The sequence below is a fragment of the Corella eumyota genome, chromosome 4 (genome assembly GCF_963082875.1).
Source record: "Corella eumyota chromosome 4, kaCorEumy4.1, whole genome shotgun sequence".
NCBI classification, from domain to species: Eukaryota; Metazoa; Chordata; class Ascidiacea; order Phlebobranchia; family Corellidae; genus Corella; species Corella eumyota.
Window position 1 is genome coordinate 8,659,544 of NC_137493.1, and position 18,264 is coordinate 8,677,807.

Below are 18,264 nucleotides of genomic sequence, written 5' to 3' on the forward strand. Positions count from 1 at the left end.
TGTATTAAAAAACCCAGAATTCAAAAATACATCTTTTTAAAAAATTGAATAAGTCAAAAATTAATGCTTTAAAAATATTTCTTTCAGTTTTATAAGTAATACAGTTTGCCTTGATAAGATAACGCAATTGAAGCGACTTGTACCTGCAACATTTGTCCAATTACCGCAAATCATTTTAGGCAACAAGCTGGGTAAATAAACTGTATTAATATAAGTACCATTAGAGGGCGCACTTGAAGGTACTTAGCCTTTTCAGGATGTGTTTGATAATTCACGAAACGGCCACTTCAAACGCAACTTTACATAACAGTCAACAAAACAATTTGTTTTCGATGCCGCTTTGATATAATTACACCGAACTATTTTAAGCTTCTAAAGGCCACATTGGTTTACCCCCGAAAAGAGTCTGCTCAAGGATTTTAAATAGGAGTGTGCCGTCTTGTTTCGTATCACCAATAAAACAGTGTGAAACGATGGCTAATGAGCTCCTTTCGGCGTCATTGTCAAAAAATGTAAACGGTAATTAGCTGGGGCTGTATGACCGACCATTGATGTGCATGAGTGCCAATTAACGATACAGCGTTTACGTTTTTAGGCTAATTCAATTGAATTTCGATCCACTTTGGGGCTCGTTCAGAACTCGTTAATTAGCCCAACTAGTAACACTCAATGTCATCGCAATAGCACACGAAATGGTAAATAAATTACAAAGGGTATTTAGCGTTTAGGATTTTAACTAAATTTAGAATGTTAAACATATTTAAAAAAATGACTCAATTATAAATTTTTTTAATTCTTTCTTTTTTCGGATATTTCGCCACTTGTCCCCAAAAACGCCGTCCTCAGGATTTCATAACAAGATAAGTGACGTCATAACACCAAGGAATGTGACGTCATAATAGGTGAGACAACTTATAGCGCAACATTTCGCCAATACGTCGTTATTTTAAGTATATTGCCCATTGTTGTCGAATTATATCAAAGTCCCGCGGTCAGTTACGTGCCGTTTGATACAAATCAAAAGATCAAGAATTTCTTTGATCCGGATCTGATCAGAATAGCAGCGTCTTGGGAAGTTTTAAAAAATATTTTAATTTACAATTTTTTTTCATGTTAATTGGGTAAAGTAAAATTTAAAGCTTGAGTATTCGTTAATATACTGAATTTGGCGTAATAATACTAGTGTGTAAAAGATTGTACCTTGACACTGTAGCAAGTTTAATACTGTTAGAATACTTTTTAATTTTAAGAAGCTATCTCAAATATTGCAAGATCACTGTAAATATTTTTTATATTATGTTTTTTTTTATAAAAAAATATGAACCCAAGTTTGGTTAGTTATCCCAAACCCAGCTGCCCCAAAAATGTTTCTTTTTAGCTTATTTTAGCAAGTGACGTATTTACTAAACGTTGAATCAAAATTTCCGTTTACTTCAAAGAAGTATTCACGTATGTTTCACTTCGCAAAATAAACATCTATTCAAAATGGATTTTAACTGGATATGGGCTATTATTGTGGAAGTTTTTGCCTTCATGTAATGTTTAGATAGTAACATCACTTAAATTAGGTTTTAACAGAAGTTGACATAATTGTAATTTATTCAGAAAAAATTTAGAAACAAAACAAAAAATTGTAAAATTTATAGTTTGAAATTTTATTTTGTGTGATTTTATAAAAAAAAATAATGTAAGCACATTTTAGAATCATGATATGAATAGTATTTGTGAATAAATATAGAAATTAGAAATTTATTGTATATTTGAAGTCATTCCGCCAATCATCTGTGCATATGTATTCCTGTATTGACTTTATTTATATTCGGCTATCGATAGACCACTTGGTATTTATATTAAGCGCAGTAGTGCTTATAACAGCTTCTGAAATTCATATTAAAATTAATCACCTACTAATCAGACCGGCGTTATTTATAATCTGCACACCAGGCCCACGCATGTTTTGAGCAGAGCCAATGTATAAGCTACCACCATGCTTGCTTTTTAAAAACCTATTCCCAGCTATTTGCGTTGCTAGCTCGCCCAGACATTACAGCCTTGCGTAGCAGGGTAAGCTATATAGCAAATTGGTAGAACGTTACGTTTCCTGTTTGAGCGAGCAGCTTGCTATATCTACTCTACAGGTCACACAATGCCAGAGTAGCGCATGGAATTAGGAGACTTTTTTTTATATATAGTAAAGTTCTAGAAGTATTTTGGCTTACAGAAACAGCATCGCAGACTTTTATAAAATAATTTATATTGAATAAGACAGTTTACTTGTGCACGAAGTAACTATAAATGGATATACAGTAGTTTAAATTAGTAAATTCTTAACAAAACGTAAACAACAACAAAAATACCCTTTATATTAGAATATAATTTGGAAGATGAATGAAATTGCGAATAAGGGTAACCCACTTAACTTTTGAACTTTATTTTTGTAGAGTAATTATGCCAAATGGTGAAGTTTTTTGATAACATGATGCAATTTGAGAGTCCGGTAGCAACCACATTTTCAACCCCAGGAAACTCCATGACATCCAACACCCCATACGTCGCCCATCAACCCACCCCGTTTTACATCGACAATATACTTGGCCCCACATCACAGCAACCCAACGAAGAACAAGACGCGGGGTCTACTGTGGGTATTAGCAGAGTAAACGGGGAACCTGAGTTGAACAAATTAACCGCGTTGCCCAACGCGTCACCGAACGGGCATATTAACTCGATGATGCATAACGCCCCTGATATTTTAACCCCACAAAATGGGGTTTGTATTCAGGATCATCACCCGTCAAACGGGGAACAGCACGGGTCGATTCACGGCCCGTCGTCGCCTTACTTATCCGCCCCATCAAACGGGGGCGACAACAGTTACATTACCCCTTCCCCTCCCAATATGCACCCATCCAGTGCTTTAACCCGCCCAGAACATGTAACTCGACCTCTTGTTCCGACCCCAATTCAAGCAGTACCCAGTCACCATTCTTCCATGCTTACTTACCCCGGATCGGGTTATCCAAGAGGATCGGGAATGTATGACGGTCCTGGCGGGCTTCAAAGTCCTTATAACCCGTCGGCGATGCAATACGGCCCGGGACCTTACGGAAGTGGACCTCCCCCACACGGCCCCCCTGGCGCCCCAATTTACCCCTACCCGAGGCCCGATTCTTACACAAGCTGGTTTCTAGATCGTTCGTTTCCAAAAGGTGAGTTAAAACTTTTTTGTTGTTAAAATCCTAAACTAGGAAAACTGAAGAAATATTTAAAATTTTCTTATAAAAGCCCCCCCAAAAAAATAAAATTGCTAAAAATATCGAAAAACATTAAATTTGTGACAAGTAATTGGATTAGTAATAGAAAAGTTCACGACCACCGATTTTAAACAAATCAAAATGGCGGCCGTAAAACTTGACCACGTTAAGATTTAGTTTACAAATATGTCAGTTTCATAAAAAATCCAAATAAAAATTATAAAAAAATTAATTAAAAGTATAATACAGTTTTTAATACAATACATTAATAAAAATTTTTATGTTAAAATTGTGTTTATTACGGCACTTGCAATATTGTTTACGTAATAGAAAAATGAATTAAAATTAAACTAAACCAGAATAACAAATATGAAAGTGTGTCGAAATTTGCAACGTTACATTTTCATGTAAATTTAAATATAGTGAAAAAGAGGAAAATATCAAATTGCATAATACAATATAAATTTGGCAGTGCGTTTGAAATAAATAATTTTTAATAAACAGCGTTATTTTACCAAGAACCTACTTAACATTTTAACATTGTAAATAAGCGTAAATTTGAAAGTTAACTTTGAATTAAATGTTATCAAAAATTAAAAAAACCAATTAACTAATTATTTATAAGGCAAGTTTTAAAAAAAATTGTAATTATTATGAAACGAATTTTCGTTAAAATAAACATTAATTTTATTGAAACATTTTTCAATTTTGTTATGTTTTATAAAAATAAAACGCATCGGCTTTTTGAAATATTTATTAATTTTTGTAATTATTTGGTTGCACCGTAAATCGAATTTTCACTCGTTTTCGGCATTAAATGTTTTGTCATAAACATATTATTATGATGTCACATTTAGTACGTGATTTCACGCCGATCAAGTGACGCATCAATATATTAGCTGGGCAGTTTCCTTAAAATGTCGTTAAACGTTTTTGCTTCGTTCACGAAACGAAAACATTTGGATTTAACAAATTCTTGAAGAACGTCACCAAAAAATTTTCCGTTTTTGTCAGGATTATAAAACGTAATTCTTAGTTATGCTATGCCAAAAGAGCTTGTTCATTTTTGCCCAAAAAGTTGAAGTAAAATTAAGCAAAAATTGTAGATTTTTTTATACCCGGTATGTTGCATATTTTTATAAGCATGCTAAATAAGCAGAATATCAATCTCAGGTCATTTGGTCGCTCAAAGTCACGTGTTGAAGTTGGTGGTCACGTGACCACGTCGTTTTCCCGTTTAAGGAACGTTTTCCAGGCTAAGCAATTTCGGAAAATTTACAAACACAACACTAGACTTCGCGGCACCTTTGGACGTGTATGTGTTCGCAAAATACTTGAGACAAGTTTTCTACAACATGAAAGCAAAGTTGCTTAATATCAAAATAACACCAACAAGCTACCCTTAAAATTTCCATACAAAAATATGACTAAAAGCTACTAAAAGCGGTGGTAAAAGTTTTATATCATAGGTAGTGTTTATTATAACAAAAAAAAACTACTGCTTTTTTTTGGAGTAGATACAATTTTTTCAAAATCAAATTAAACATTTTTTGTCAGATTGTACATGTTTTGACATACATTAATTTAACCTTGCAATCAACCTGCAATTAGTTGGCCTTTACAACCGCGCATTGACCTTAAATCAACGCGTATTCGTTAAAGGAATAAGCCAATCCGAAATTGTTTGTTGTATATTAACTAGGCAGGGATATGTCGCGAAATTAAAGCAATCAAAACAAAGCAAATGAAAGAGCGTATTGTCAGATTCTTGCGGGTTTTTTATTAGCTGACATGTCCTAATCGCATGTAGTTTGCATTAAGTAAAGTTCAATATTTGCACTCTATTAATATGCAATTAAAGTGTGATATAATCGACTGGTGTAGCATAATTAACTAAGCCCGTTTTTCATTTTTTTGATTTATCAATTCAACGCTCAACATTTTCTTTAGGTATAAATCGTTTATTAGTATAATGGCCCTTAGGGTAATTGATTTTAATTGTTATCAACAATGTTGTTCATAAAATTCAATAAAGTTTATAGAACGAGATTTGGGCAATAACATAGCTATAGTGAGTATGTGCTTGTGCGTAATAAAACAAGCAATTATGTCATGATAAGTGGCCTTGTATAATACGCCGACATACTGTCCCCAACAATGTTTGCTAACCATAAACCCCCAAATCTATCTCGTATGTTATATTGAACTATATTGGCGTCTTCTTATCAGCGTATGATTTAAATGGCCAAAGATATCTATAACCTGTATTGCTGCGATCTGTTTGTTTTTCACTGAAAGTAAGCCGTTAATTGCTGCCGATAGAGAGGCCATTACATTATTAATTGTCAAGCACATTACTTCAATCCATTCACACGTTTTTTTCGCGCTTTGTGATATGCAAATGTTAGATTTGTTGATTTATTTTGGCGAAGTAGCTCTATCTTTATATGTTTGATTCATCGCTTGTAAGTGGAGCCTTAACAAACTCAGTGCAAATTGACTTAAGGCACTTTAGATATTTCCCTGTCAACATAATACCAAAACAAACGCTGTAAAAACATATATAGCAAAAACTGCTTTCAAAATTTAAAATATACAAAATTGTCGCATGGCGCGAAACTCGAAAAAATTTACTACTAAAACTCCATAAAAAGTAGATTTTTATTGGCAATAATTATCAATAAACATACAAAAAACGTTGTCCAAATTGTTTAATCACCCCTGATTACGTCATTGGCTGTTTTATTCAAACAAGTTTATTGCGGAACCGCAGTCAAAACAGACCCCCACTAGTGTTTTAGAACAAGTGTTTAACTTATATGGAGTAATTTTACTTTATAAGTCGAATCAACTCATCAGTAAGCGGCGCCGGGTCGTTAAAAAGTATAAAAAAAGACCACAAAACTAATCTTGGCTTGCGCCTATCGGAAGATTCTTGGATCCAGTGTCTTAAATTTAAGTTGGCAAATATTTATATCTGGTTCAGTAGCGGCAATACATTATTAGTTCATTGCTGTTTGACAAGATATAACAATGTTGGAAGTAAACACGGGGTTGGCGCCTTTTTTATTTGTTGGGACGTCAATCAAGAATGTGAAGCGAATGATTATGACGAGTTTTAAACATGTCGTAAATTGTGGCAACCTTAAATATTTTTTAATCATTTTACACTTATTTGTAACAAAAAAATTAAAAAACTATAGTTTGAATTAAAAACACGCTAAATAAAAATAAAATTTTATTAAAAATAATTTTTTTGTTTTTTTTATTATTTTTTTCAAATTTTAAAAAATGGAACTAACAAAAAACAGAATTAAACAATAAAGTGTACTATAGTATAAATTTAAACAACAATTTATTCATTTAAAAAATTTTATTCATTTTTTGCAGTGGGTAGACCGATGATTTGGGGTTCATTTGTGCATAGAAGTATGCATAAAAGAAAGGGTGGTCAAGTCAGATTCTCGAATGACCAAACAGCCGAACTAGAAAAAAAATTTGAAGCCCAGAAATATCTTTCACCCCCAGAACGAAAAAAATTGGCAAAATCGTTACAACTATCTGAACGACAGGTAAACCTACTGTTTATAAAATCAATATTAAATAATAAGTGATGGCTTATACAGAAACAGTCGTTATGTATCTTTAAATTATATTAAAATACTTCATTAAAAATGATATGTATTAAACGAAAAGTTTTCGAGAAAAAGCCTTTCGACTTGCTTATTTGAATAAGGAAGAATTATATTACGACTGAAATGAAAAAAACAATTCTTCCCACGCAAGCGAAATTCTAAACTTTAGTTTCGCTGAAAATTTTCCCCACTTCCCGGCTTTCCCGAAATGCGTCATCGCTCATAGGTTCGAAACGTTGTGAGAATACGCTCGCCTCGACCACTCCATGCCTGTAGGGAATGCGCGCCGTTGGCATAGGAACAGGATGTCACGTGACCCCCTGTTTCCCCTTTCCAGCTCAATCTGACAGCTTATTGTAGCAAATAAGCCAAAGAGTGGTTATATTATAGCGGTCATAATAATAGTTTGATTACAATAACACATGTGAAACCTATTGGTCTAAAAATTAAATTAAATTAATTCATAGAAAATGTCGATCAAACTTCGCATAACAGTTTCCACATCCCAGTTATTTTTGAGCTGTTTAAAAATAAAATATCATAATAAATTTAAGTCATTACTTAATTTTAATTGTTGCCCAATGAAAAAGCAAATTGTTTTTAAACAAATACATTTTGAATACCAGTTAATACTATCGCATATATATATTGGCAGGGTCTGTGTTCAAACAACATTTCGATAAATAAAAAAGTGTTGTGTAGTTATGATGATTAATGATAAATATTTCCTATACAAATTCAACACGACCTTGATGCGTTTTCAATGGTGGGAAATTGCGACCCTGTTTTGCTGTTAACCTCTTTCAATGTTGTTCTTTGAAGCTATGTAGAACGGCCCACGTATTCATGCATACTCTAAAGTACCATACGCTTCATGTTATTAATTCCCATCCATGTAAACTGAGCAGCAATTTCCTGCTATTGAAACCCGACAGCCTGTTATGCCGAACACGCAAGCTCGATTGCAAGCAATATACTGGTATAAATATCGCATAAAACTGCTATAGTTTTGACTGTAAAAGTTAAATGTTATGTCAAAAGTAGTGCGAAAACTACGAACCCAATTGCATTAATTTTGGCTAGAGTTAAAATTTATAACTGTGTTAAAATGTATTTATTTAATAGATCCTCCATAAACCTATCATCAATTTTATTAAATTAATGCTTTCTCTTTTTACTACATTACTTATAGTGAATGGCAGTGGCGGTATATACACATTTTGTTACAATAAAGACATTTACTATGAAAGGGTAATATAATCAATATATATTCGGCATATAGATTGATTAAATAACTGCCACTTCGTTGCAATACTACTGATCGATAATCGTCGCGTAGTATAAGGCATATACGGAAATAGTTGTTCTTAATCTACTCGCATGAAATAGCTTTACTATAACAAGCTTGTATTAAAACATACTAACCTACGTTATTTAGAATAGGATGTAGTTTGTAGATATATTTCACTCATTAAGCATCATTTCGTGCTTTATTGAGAAGCTTAATAAGCCAATTCGTCTAATCCAATGGTTAAGAAATGTGACTAAGTTTAGATTGTCATGTTTAAAGGCATGGCAAATAGTAGTTAAACTCCGGATTAATTTAAATATATTCGCCCACACATTTTGAATAATGCATATTCGTAAATTTTCCAATATTGCGCACAATATAAATTGGAAATTTGAAACCCTCATCCTGGCTAAGGAAATTTGCGCGCCAGGGCTTTTGTTGCCTACGTCATTGCATTCAAATTTTGTTGCTGGTGGCAACTGGGAAAGGGGAGACTGAAAACTCCGGAAAGAATGTCGCGTTTCGCAGTCGCTCGCGTGCAACTAGCTAAAAACCAACACATAAGCAAGAACCAGGCTACTGCTATAAAAGGAATATGCTTGGAGTTTGTCATCCGGTTTGTCCGACTGTCGACGCGTATGCGCAATGTGCTCAGTGGTCGCGCGCCCCGGGCTTTGTACAACAACAGGAAACTGGAAAGGCCATGCTTAGTGCGTTCGACCTGGCACAGCACGCGACGTCTTCCGCTCGTCCTAGAGTCGAGCTTGTAAACAAGTTGAAATCTTTAAACTAGTTTGCCCGCAATGACTAATGTTTTTAACTTACAATATGGCACGTTATGTTATCTTTAAGGAATTGGTTTAAGCATTTTAGAACTTGTTATTGTATTTTCACTATTTTTCTTTTATTTTTGCAGGTTAAGACTTGGTTTCAAAACCGTCGTGCAAAATGGCGTCGCTTGAAACAAGATGGCGGCGAAGGAGAAAAGGAAGAAGCTTTAAAGAATGGAGAAAGGCGAATAAAGAAGGAAGGGGGGTCAGACGATGAAATATCAGTCGATGACGACGATTCTCCGAATTATGGCGATGCAGACAAGAAAGCGAAACTTCAAGAGAACGGAATCATCGACGACAAAATATTGCCTTTAGAAGCAGCCAATAATATAGTTCCAGTCGAGTACCCAAATCACAAACTTGAGCCCGAAACCAACGGTAGCACATACCCCGAAAATTCCAGCCTACCGTTTCAACCTAACAACACATTAGTGTCGAGTCAATCCTCGTCTCTATCCCCTCAGTTACAATCCCAACCTTTCTCTACCGGTAGCTCCCATCCTTACCACAGACTTGCTAACTTAAGCACCCATCAGCCTTACTATCAAATATCTCACCATCCCCAACCCTTCCACCACCCCAACACAACATACCACGACTACCCGGCCGCCATTTTACCCAACCACACACCACATCAAGCCCTATTACCCCAATACGATTCTTACGGGCCTACAGGGTCACATAACCCTCAGCCTAACGATCAATCTGCTCCTGTATTAACCCACGGGTTAGGGATGCAGCCTTCGCCACAATGAAACGGTTATTTGTGGAATATTTTTTTAGATATCGACGCTGTAAATGTATCATAACCTACTGGTGCTACCACATTACATGCTGTCCAATCACATAAGACATTATCGTGAACAATTCAGCAACTGTGTAAAAACTGTATCACAGAATCAAGGTTAAGTCTCGTTTACCAATGCTGTTCTTATACTTTTTCACCCAAAGTGCTAAACATTTTTTACTTTTCCTTATGTACCAAACTTATCATATTTATTTATAAACTCATGCAACAAATTTTCATTTTTTTAAGTTTGTATTCGTCTGCATCAATTTTTTATTGTGTCATTTTTGATGTTTTCTAACACCATACAGCAATACTAAATTACCATATAACTCCTACAAGCCAAAAAGCTAAACAAATTAACACAAACATTTAAAACGAGATAATTTTGAAATATTGTTGTACATTTTAGCGTGCATAGTTGAACGTAATAAAGTGCTAATAAAGAATAATTCAGAAATACAAATTTGACCAACTACATTAAGAAATATTAAATTAACAAAAAAATTTTAAAATAATATTAATGACAATGGTTTTAGTTTTAAAATTTTCTTTCGCATGGTGGCGCCAAAGATTTAAATTTTGTTTAACATCGTTAGATGTTTGAAGTATACATTTACGAAGAATTAATTTAAAAATTTAACGAGGTCTTTAATATTGAAATCTTAATTTGGGTAAGTTATTCTTTTAAATTAAAGTATACACAGTCAACTGGCTACGTGCATCGTTAGTCCTTTAAATGACTTTCAACTAGAGACTATTTGTCACTCTATTTATAACGTATACAAGCCGGTATTAAATTTTTTAAATAATTCACTTTGATATCAAGAATGACAGTTATATAAATAGGTTTTCGAATCAAAACAATTCCAATTAAAAACTGACATCGATTGACAAAATATTGACTGGGAATGGTATAAATATGGGCATCAATAAGAGTGTGGTTTCCGACATGATATAAACAAAGAGAAATGTGACATTTTAACCTCTTTGACACAGTTTTTTTAGGAATTTGGTAAGCTAATTTTATGATATAGCCAACGCCGTAGCCTTGGCGACTAAATCCCTTTAACTAAGCGCTCGGCTCATGCATTGTTAAATAGCTACGGAATTTCTATTGTCCAAGGCTGGCTATTCATTTGTTTTAAGTTTGATTACATCTCTATCATTCGGTAATTGGAGAGCCTTTGAATCAGAACAAGGGACTTTAGCTTGCCCACGCCAAAGTTACCACTCCCAATATACGCTTTAATTAAATGCCTGCTTTCGACTTGTTACAATATTGTAACGACAAACAATTCAAGGTCTGACAGCAAGCAACAAATTTGTATTGCTCTAAGCAAAAAAATACTTCAAGTTTTCGGTAAGAAAATAAAAATCGCACACATTAACTAACTATTGCAACCATTTTTTAAGTAATACTAACCATTTGAACTGAACAGTTTTTTAAGGTATGTGTTATATATATTTTTTTGTATTTTTTTTTGCTGTATGTAAACAGAATAGTACAGAAGTTAGTTTTCTATTAATTATGCAGGGTATAAAGGATTAAAGTTTTAGCAAATGTTTTAGCAAAAAACGACCTTCTGTTTATTTTGGAAGAAAATATACAATTAACTCAAAACATAAATTTAAAAAGAACAGTTTTGTTTAGTGTTTCTTGCTTGGATTTAAATTCTATTCGTTGTTTAAAACCCGTACAAAGAAACTATTTGTATTGATTCTACCTAATATAAAGCATAACGTAAGTCCCGTTTATACCGAAAAAAACGAAGTATCGTTTTTTTAAATTGCTCTGCTCTTATTAAAAAATCGAAACCGCGTTTGAATGTTATTGTTTGGCTAGGATTATACCGCGTTAACCAAACATTATATTTGAAATCAGTATAGATGTAATCGTAGCTAAAATATCGAACAAAATTAAACGAAAAATTATGAGTGACCAACAGAATCAATTAACGGTAAATATTTGTATATTAACACATTCTAAAGGCGATTATAATTTATTTAAGTAAAATAAAGAAATATTATACCAATGGTTTATAAGGATATCTTCAATATTGATTCTAAAATTTAAAATTTAACCGGTTATGTTGCTTACGATTGTTTGTCGCTTAACTTTAGGCTGAAAACGGGCAGGATTCGGTAGCAGCATCGTTATTCAAGTTGACTTTGGATCGAATGGAGAGGTAATCGCACGAGCGTTTGTATGCTTTTATTATTTGTATTTTAATCAGGACACTTAGCATGTTTGCTCTGTGTGCTCAATCAAACGTAATGTTACAAATTAAAACTCAAAGCTAGGGTAATATATCAACCAAAGCTAGGGTAATATATCAACCAAGTTGATAATGACAAACATAGCATATTTTGCCTAAATTTAAATAAATGTCAGTCTTTATTTCTTATAAAATTATAAACTTATTGCGTTGTAGTGGTTTCTTTATTGTGTAAGAATTAGTTTAAGTAATAAGCGTAACGAGACGAATTAAGGAATTCGTAGGACCCGGGTATTCTTTGTGTGGCGACCCTTCAAACCTCTTCGAATTATTTCAGGTTTTTCGCTACGACAGTTTAAGCCATTTTAATAGAAATCTATATACCATATTAGACCAGTACAGACCAATGCAGAGAGTAGGGATAATAGAAAAAGGACACTTAACAAGTTTTGTATAATTTAGAGGTCAAAGTCATACTGGAGAAGGTTATTGAAACTATTAAATTTTATTCTTGAAAATTAGAATTTAACTAATAAAAAATATAAAATGAATGGCCATAGATCGTTTGCTGATAGCCCAAACAGTAGCCTTACGTAAGTAATCTAAGAAAAAATACTAGGTAACAAACCTGAAAAGTGTAATAAGTAATTTAAAATTAATATTTTTTTTGCAGAGATTATCCTAGTATGAGTAAATTAAGCCCAAGAGGAATGTCATCTGCATTAACAGCCTACACCAGTCCGACACATCAGAGTTGGGATTGCGCTTTAACTGACGTCTTGAGTGTACTGCGTATACAATACAGGTAAAATAAATCTATTGGGCATATCAACAAGTTTTTATTAATTGAAAAATTACCCAAGTCAGCAAATACCTTAATTTGCAAAGCTAAGTAATTACATATACAATGTAAGAAAAATAATAATTAGAAGTAAAGCATTATGTAAAACGTATTTATTTATTTAAATATTTGCCAGTAAACCCTTGACCTGTATAATGTAGTGTAATATCATTAAATATTCATGGGCATTTTCAGTTTTAGCGCGAAATTTAAACGATGCTAATACTATCACCAACAAATGGTTTTATTGTCACAGGAATGACGATGACGTCATGTTATTTTTGACCGACTCGGACAGGTTGAAGCAGCTTCAGTACAGCACTGCTGCGAAAATGGAATGGAACAGAAGATGTATTAAAGAAGAAATGGATTCCGGAATTCACAGCCCACCGGTACAACCATAAGTTTAAATGTATTCAAAATTAAAGACCCTATATATTATTCTATATCTTTATATGAGCACCACTATAAAACTCAAGATCATTTGTGGGTTTTGATATAAAAGCACTAGCGTTTGTGAACTAAAAACTTAAATTTAATTAAACCCAAAATTTGGATAATACTCTATTTTTTTGTTATTTAGAGATCGCGTAGAATCGCAAAAGAAGTTGCGATCGATTACATCAGAAGATATCTTGACGGAGAGGAAGAAAGAATGGATGTAAGACTTTAGCATTAGCCATCGTTTTTTTTATGAATTTTTATGGTTGGGGTATAAGCTAGCCTTAATAAATATAAAAACTGCGTCATAGAGTAATTAGAACACATACTAAAAAATATCACAGTATAGAAAAAATATATAATTGGTAAAATAAATGTATTTTACATTAGATATTTGTCGATTTTATTTCTAAAATATTGTTACAGTTGCTCCGTAAAATCCAATGTCTTCAAGCCGACAAAGACGAAACTTTGGGAACAATTATCGAGCTCGAAAGAGACCTCAAGCGGTGCAAAGAGGAAAACACAAGACTAAACTGTGAGAATTCAACCCTCAAGGACGACTCTGATAGATTAAGAACAGACGGTGACAGCGTAAGGTAAAGAGTGATGACCTAATAATTTCTCTTTAAGAGTAGAATATAAAAAATAGTGAAATAATACTAAATTAATTGTTTTTGTTTTTAAAACTTAGGGAAAACAACCAAGATCTTCGCCAGGAAAACAACAAAACACGTGATGAAAACGAACTTGTTCGTACTGAGAACGCTAAACTCAGAGACGAAAACAAGAAACTGAGACTTGAAAACCAAGATTTAAGGAATGAAAATGGAGCCTTGAGGTCTGAGAACCAAAAAGTTAGAGTGGATAACGGGAAATTGCGAGACGAAGCTGGTGATATGAGAAGTGAAAATATGAAGGTGAAAATCTATTTATTTTTTCCGCCTGAAAAAAAAACTGATTTTATTGTAATTCCACAGAGATTTTAAAATAACACGTTTGGATATTTTATCCCATTATTTTAAAATATTGCCCCGTATAATTTATAACAATATGGTTTCACATAAACTATATAGGCAAAATGCACATTTTTACGTTATAGGTTCGAGGTGAGAACCAAGCGCTTCGGGATGAAAACCAGGAGGTTCGCGGCGAAAATCTTAAGGTCCGGGACAACAACACAGGTCTTCGATCTGAGAACGAACGTCTGCGAACTAACAACGAGGTCGTACAAAGTGAGAACCGCAAGGTGGTGCGCGATAACCTGGAGTTGAGAGCCAGGGAGGACGAGATGAGGATGCTAGTCAACGTCCAAAGAAGCTTGTTGGCGGGAAAACCAAGAGAAGTAGAGGTTGGAGATGGTCAGGAGGAGGAGAGTAATTAATTGACGCGAAAATTTTAACGCAGTAACATTCTCTCTGTTTCCCATTTTCGTGATTTTTTTCAAATTGCAAAGATTTTTTAAACTACGTTTTTCTATTTTTATAACAACATAAAATTAGTCATCTTGTTTTTTAAATGACTATTTTCAGGCCTCGAATAGTGTAAATATGTAAGGATCAATTTTACTTCTTCTCAGCATATTTACGTAAGTTGCTAGCTTAACTAGCGCTGCTTCCGAAAGCCAGCTACTTTTTTCAAAATTCGCCAAAGTTAAAATGATTGTAAATATACATTTTTGTACTTATTATACACTAAAATCTATACACGATTCACAAGTTTAAGTCGTGTTTTTACATGGACAAGAACGTCTTACCTGTAAATATTGGTTTTAATAGCGCACATGCACTTCTGCCTAGGTTGTAGTCACAAAATTTTTATGTGTGATCTAGGCTTGTATTACTTAGATTTATTAAATACACAAAACGTATATTTAACGGGCGTTTTTATATTTGCATACATGTTTTTTTGTTAAATTAATTTAAAAAGAAGTAATTACCATGTACATATTCTTTATATATACAAATCATTTTTTTTCATTATCAGTTAGCATAGAAAGAAAAATTTGTAATAATAAAAAAGTCAACCCAATTGAAAAACTAAATTTTCTCAAAAACTTTTAAATCAAAGCAAATAAAAAGGTATTACACAGCCTAGGGAAAGTGCAAATCACACATATAACAAAAACATTATATATAGACATCCACATATCAATATGGAATGTAAATATTAAAAATAGGCTGCTTCCACTGACAACAACAAACAAAAAATGAAAAAAAAAGGAATTTTAATTGTAAAATATAGAGCTCAGATAATACCTTATAAAGAAAGCAACGCCAGAGCATAAACATTGTATGAAAAGTAAAAGTACTGTAAGTGACCTTTCGTGCATTGGGCCAAACAATTTTAGTAGAAAATTATTCAACGTTAAATTATTGCATTCAATATGGTCCCCTTCTTCACCCAACCCCCTTTTAATAGAAACAACTCCAAATGTTTCAGCAAGGCTTAACACCATACCACCAGGAAATTTAATTTCAGAAGTTTTAAAAGTGGCTTTGCTCATTCCTATAAGACCAGTTTCAGGATTAAATCTACAGAATTAAAGAAATATTAATGATAAAAATTTTTTTTGAACTATACATTTATATTCTTAATTAATGTATATACTACATACTTTGGCAACCGATGTCTTGGACAGGGTATAAATCGAAATAATTGTGGCAGAGAATAAAGAAAATTTAGAACTTGTGGAATAAAAAACAGGATCATAGTTTTGCTGAAATGGCCAAGAATTCCAACAACAGCAAAAGTCATTCCAGCAAAATAACAAAAAGTGTCGCCAACAAAAACTTTGGAAGGATACCTAGAAAAATAGAGCGACTTTAAATATATAGAAAAGTCAAAAAAGCTTACAGTGTAAAACAATAGTTTAAGTGCCAAGCATTGCACCCTTCAAAGTGGTAAGGCACATAGCCTGGCTTTAGCTGTTGTTGAAATTTTCGTAATAACAACAGCACTGTGCTTAGAAATAGTTACAAGTCTTCAGATTCTCCTGTTAACTCTTGCATTTAAAAGTAACCTATTATTTGTGAACCACACAAAAAAGATCTTCTGTCTATCGAGTATAGAGTGTAACTTAGGCAAAGCTTTAAATTGTCTTTGCACGAAGTCATAAGGTTTCAATTATATGCAATATTAGTGAGACTCTTGCTAAAATTTACACCTACCAATTATACTGCAATAATCCCAATGAAGTGCCCAAAAATGGCATCATAAAATATAATGAAAACTTATGATAGGCTGCTTCGGGTCCACGTAACTCAATAAGGTTATGTATAATAATCGATATACAAATAATCACAGATTGACCGACTTCTAAGCCGTTTATTCCTGACAAAATATTGATGGCGTTTGTACAAAAGACAGCTAGCATACCCATATAAACATAGTAAAGGATACCTAAAAAATAATAAAGGTATGCCACTCAAAACATCTTGCTTACTTCGAAAAAGTTATGGTATATATAAAAACAATTTTTAAAAATAAGTATATACAATTTATGTTTTAATGTGATAATACACAGTCCATGCCCTTAGTACTATACTGATAGTTACTTTAATACTAATACAACTATACAATACACTAATTATAAACTTTATAATTTAAGCTAGAAACCTAAGTCTAGTTCCACTCCTATGAAAAACTGTAAAGGTTTCGGTACAATGATAGTTGTGTTGCTAATATTTGTATAATACACCATTAATAAAGGCAGAGATGCAACCGTTGGCAAAGTAAGTTTATGCCTCCATTTTAAATTTAAAACATCATCAGCAAACCCAAGAAAGACCATACAACATATGGATAGTAAAGCTCCGATAAATTGAATAAACTCCCTAAAAGTATATAAATTAAAATTGATTAACTGAATAAAAAAATGACCCTTTTAGGATTTTATCTTAGGTAATTAAAACTATGAAGTTATATATTTGATATATTCCAATATTTATAGAAATTATATTACCAGATAACATATTCATACCTGTGATGAAAAATTAACTGATTTGTACCGTTTAACGACGTACTGAAAAACGGCACTGGAATGAAAAAGAACATGCAAACTAAAAACACAGCTCCAGAAATAACACCAAGAGCTTCTGGTACTTTTTGTTTAGATTTCTTATTAAGATCCCTTCCAAAAAGCCCAGCGGCAATAAAAGAATCAGAAAATGAAGGAATAAGCATAGAAGTTAGAATAAAACCAACAAAAGAGACAAGCACATTTAGTAACAGAGTGCCATCTAATTCAATCATTGTTTTTGTTATATTTGAAGGTTGAACTTCTAATTTCCCACTAACATCAACATAAACTGACACGATATAACCGGAAGCACTGCAAAGGTTAAAAAGAACCTGGTTCCACTAAACAGGCAACCGAAAAAAGCCTTGTTAATGGCGTACCCAAGTCTGAAGAAGAAAAATAGTGGAGCCTTTATTCCCATACTGCCATACAGATAAGTTAACTTTATAAACTATTATTGTACAATGATTTTTATTCCTAAAAAATAACAATAAAATAAGTTTAATTGATGATAGCTCATCTACCTATAGTGTAACTGCTTATTTTTTATGTGATAGATAACAATAGGCTGATAGGCAGTTGTTATATCTTGAATAAAAGAATAATAAGTTTTAAAATATAAGTAACAAAAGCTATTTCACCATTTGTCCCCAATCTTTTACATTAATTTGTTAAGAAATATTTTAGTTGTTTAGTGAAAGTTTAATTTGGTGTTATAACTGTTTGACTAACTGACTGACTGACTGTACAAACATTTAAAATCATATTTCATGTAAAACTGTAAAATGAGCTATGTAAACATTATCCATACTTGATAATTCAAAAAGAAATAACGTTTTAAACTTAATACACTAGTAATATAAACTTTTCTAAACAGATATATATATTAAAACAACAAATAAAAATCAGGACCAACCAACAACAACAGAGTCGGGTTATTTC

The 18,264-nt window shown here is 32.9% G+C and overlaps 3 protein-coding genes across 8 annotated transcripts; 2 read left to right on the plus strand and 1 right to left on the minus strand.

Annotated features, from left to right (window-relative positions):
- The first annotated feature begins 2,368 nt into the window (after positions 1–2,368).
- Positions 2,369–10,233, plus strand: LOC145750027 (uncharacterized). Of its 2 annotated transcripts, none has more exons than XM_082565938.1 (3): positions 2,369–3,213; positions 6,652–6,826; positions 9,097–10,233. In XM_082565938.1, exons 1-3 carry the CDS (start codon positions 2,456–2,458, stop codon positions 9,766–9,768), a joined length of 1,605 nt encoding a protein of 534 aa, XP_082422064.1. In that variant the 5' UTR covers positions 2,369–2,455; the 3' UTR covers positions 9,769–10,233. The 2 variants fall into 2 exon arrangements, with proteins under 2 accessions (XP_082422064.1, XP_082422062.1); XM_082565936.1 differs by having other exon boundaries at positions 2,374–3,209; positions 6,645–6,826.
- An 808-nt stretch (positions 10,234–11,041) lies between these two features.
- LOC145750033 (uncharacterized) lies at positions 11,042–15,259 on the plus strand. 5 transcript variants are annotated; one of them, XM_082565945.1, is made up of 8 exons: positions 11,081–11,163; positions 11,925–11,989; positions 12,693–12,824; positions 13,117–13,252; positions 13,444–13,521; positions 13,728–13,900; positions 13,996–14,221; positions 14,404–15,258. In XM_082565945.1, the coding sequence occupies exons 2-8, from the start codon at positions 11,982–11,984 to the stop codon at positions 14,683–14,685; spliced, it is 1,035 nt and encodes a 344-aa protein (XP_082422071.1). In that variant the 5' UTR covers positions 11,081–11,163; positions 11,925–11,981; the 3' UTR covers positions 14,686–15,258. The 5 variants fall into 5 exon arrangements, with proteins under 5 accessions (XP_082422073.1, XP_082422071.1, XP_082422074.1 ...); XM_082565943.1 differs by lacking the exon at positions 11,081–11,163 and adding an exon at positions 11,341–11,761 and having other exon boundaries at positions 14,404–15,259; XM_082565947.1 differs by lacking the exon at positions 11,925–11,989 and having other exon boundaries at positions 11,042–11,163; positions 14,404–15,256.
- LOC145750030 (UDP-N-acetylglucosamine--dolichyl-phosphate N-acetylglucosaminephosphotransferase-like) lies at positions 15,172–17,817 on the minus strand. The gene is made up of 5 exons (XM_082565941.1): positions 17,284–17,817; positions 16,920–17,137; positions 16,472–16,703; positions 15,919–16,107; positions 15,172–15,835 (listed from the first exon to the last, which is right to left on the minus strand). Exons 1-5 carry the CDS (start codon positions 17,553–17,555, stop codon positions 15,529–15,531), a joined length of 1,218 nt encoding a protein of 405 aa, XP_082422067.1. The 5' UTR covers positions 17,556–17,817; the 3' UTR covers positions 15,172–15,528.
- Between the last annotated feature and the right edge of the window lie 447 nt (positions 17,818–18,264).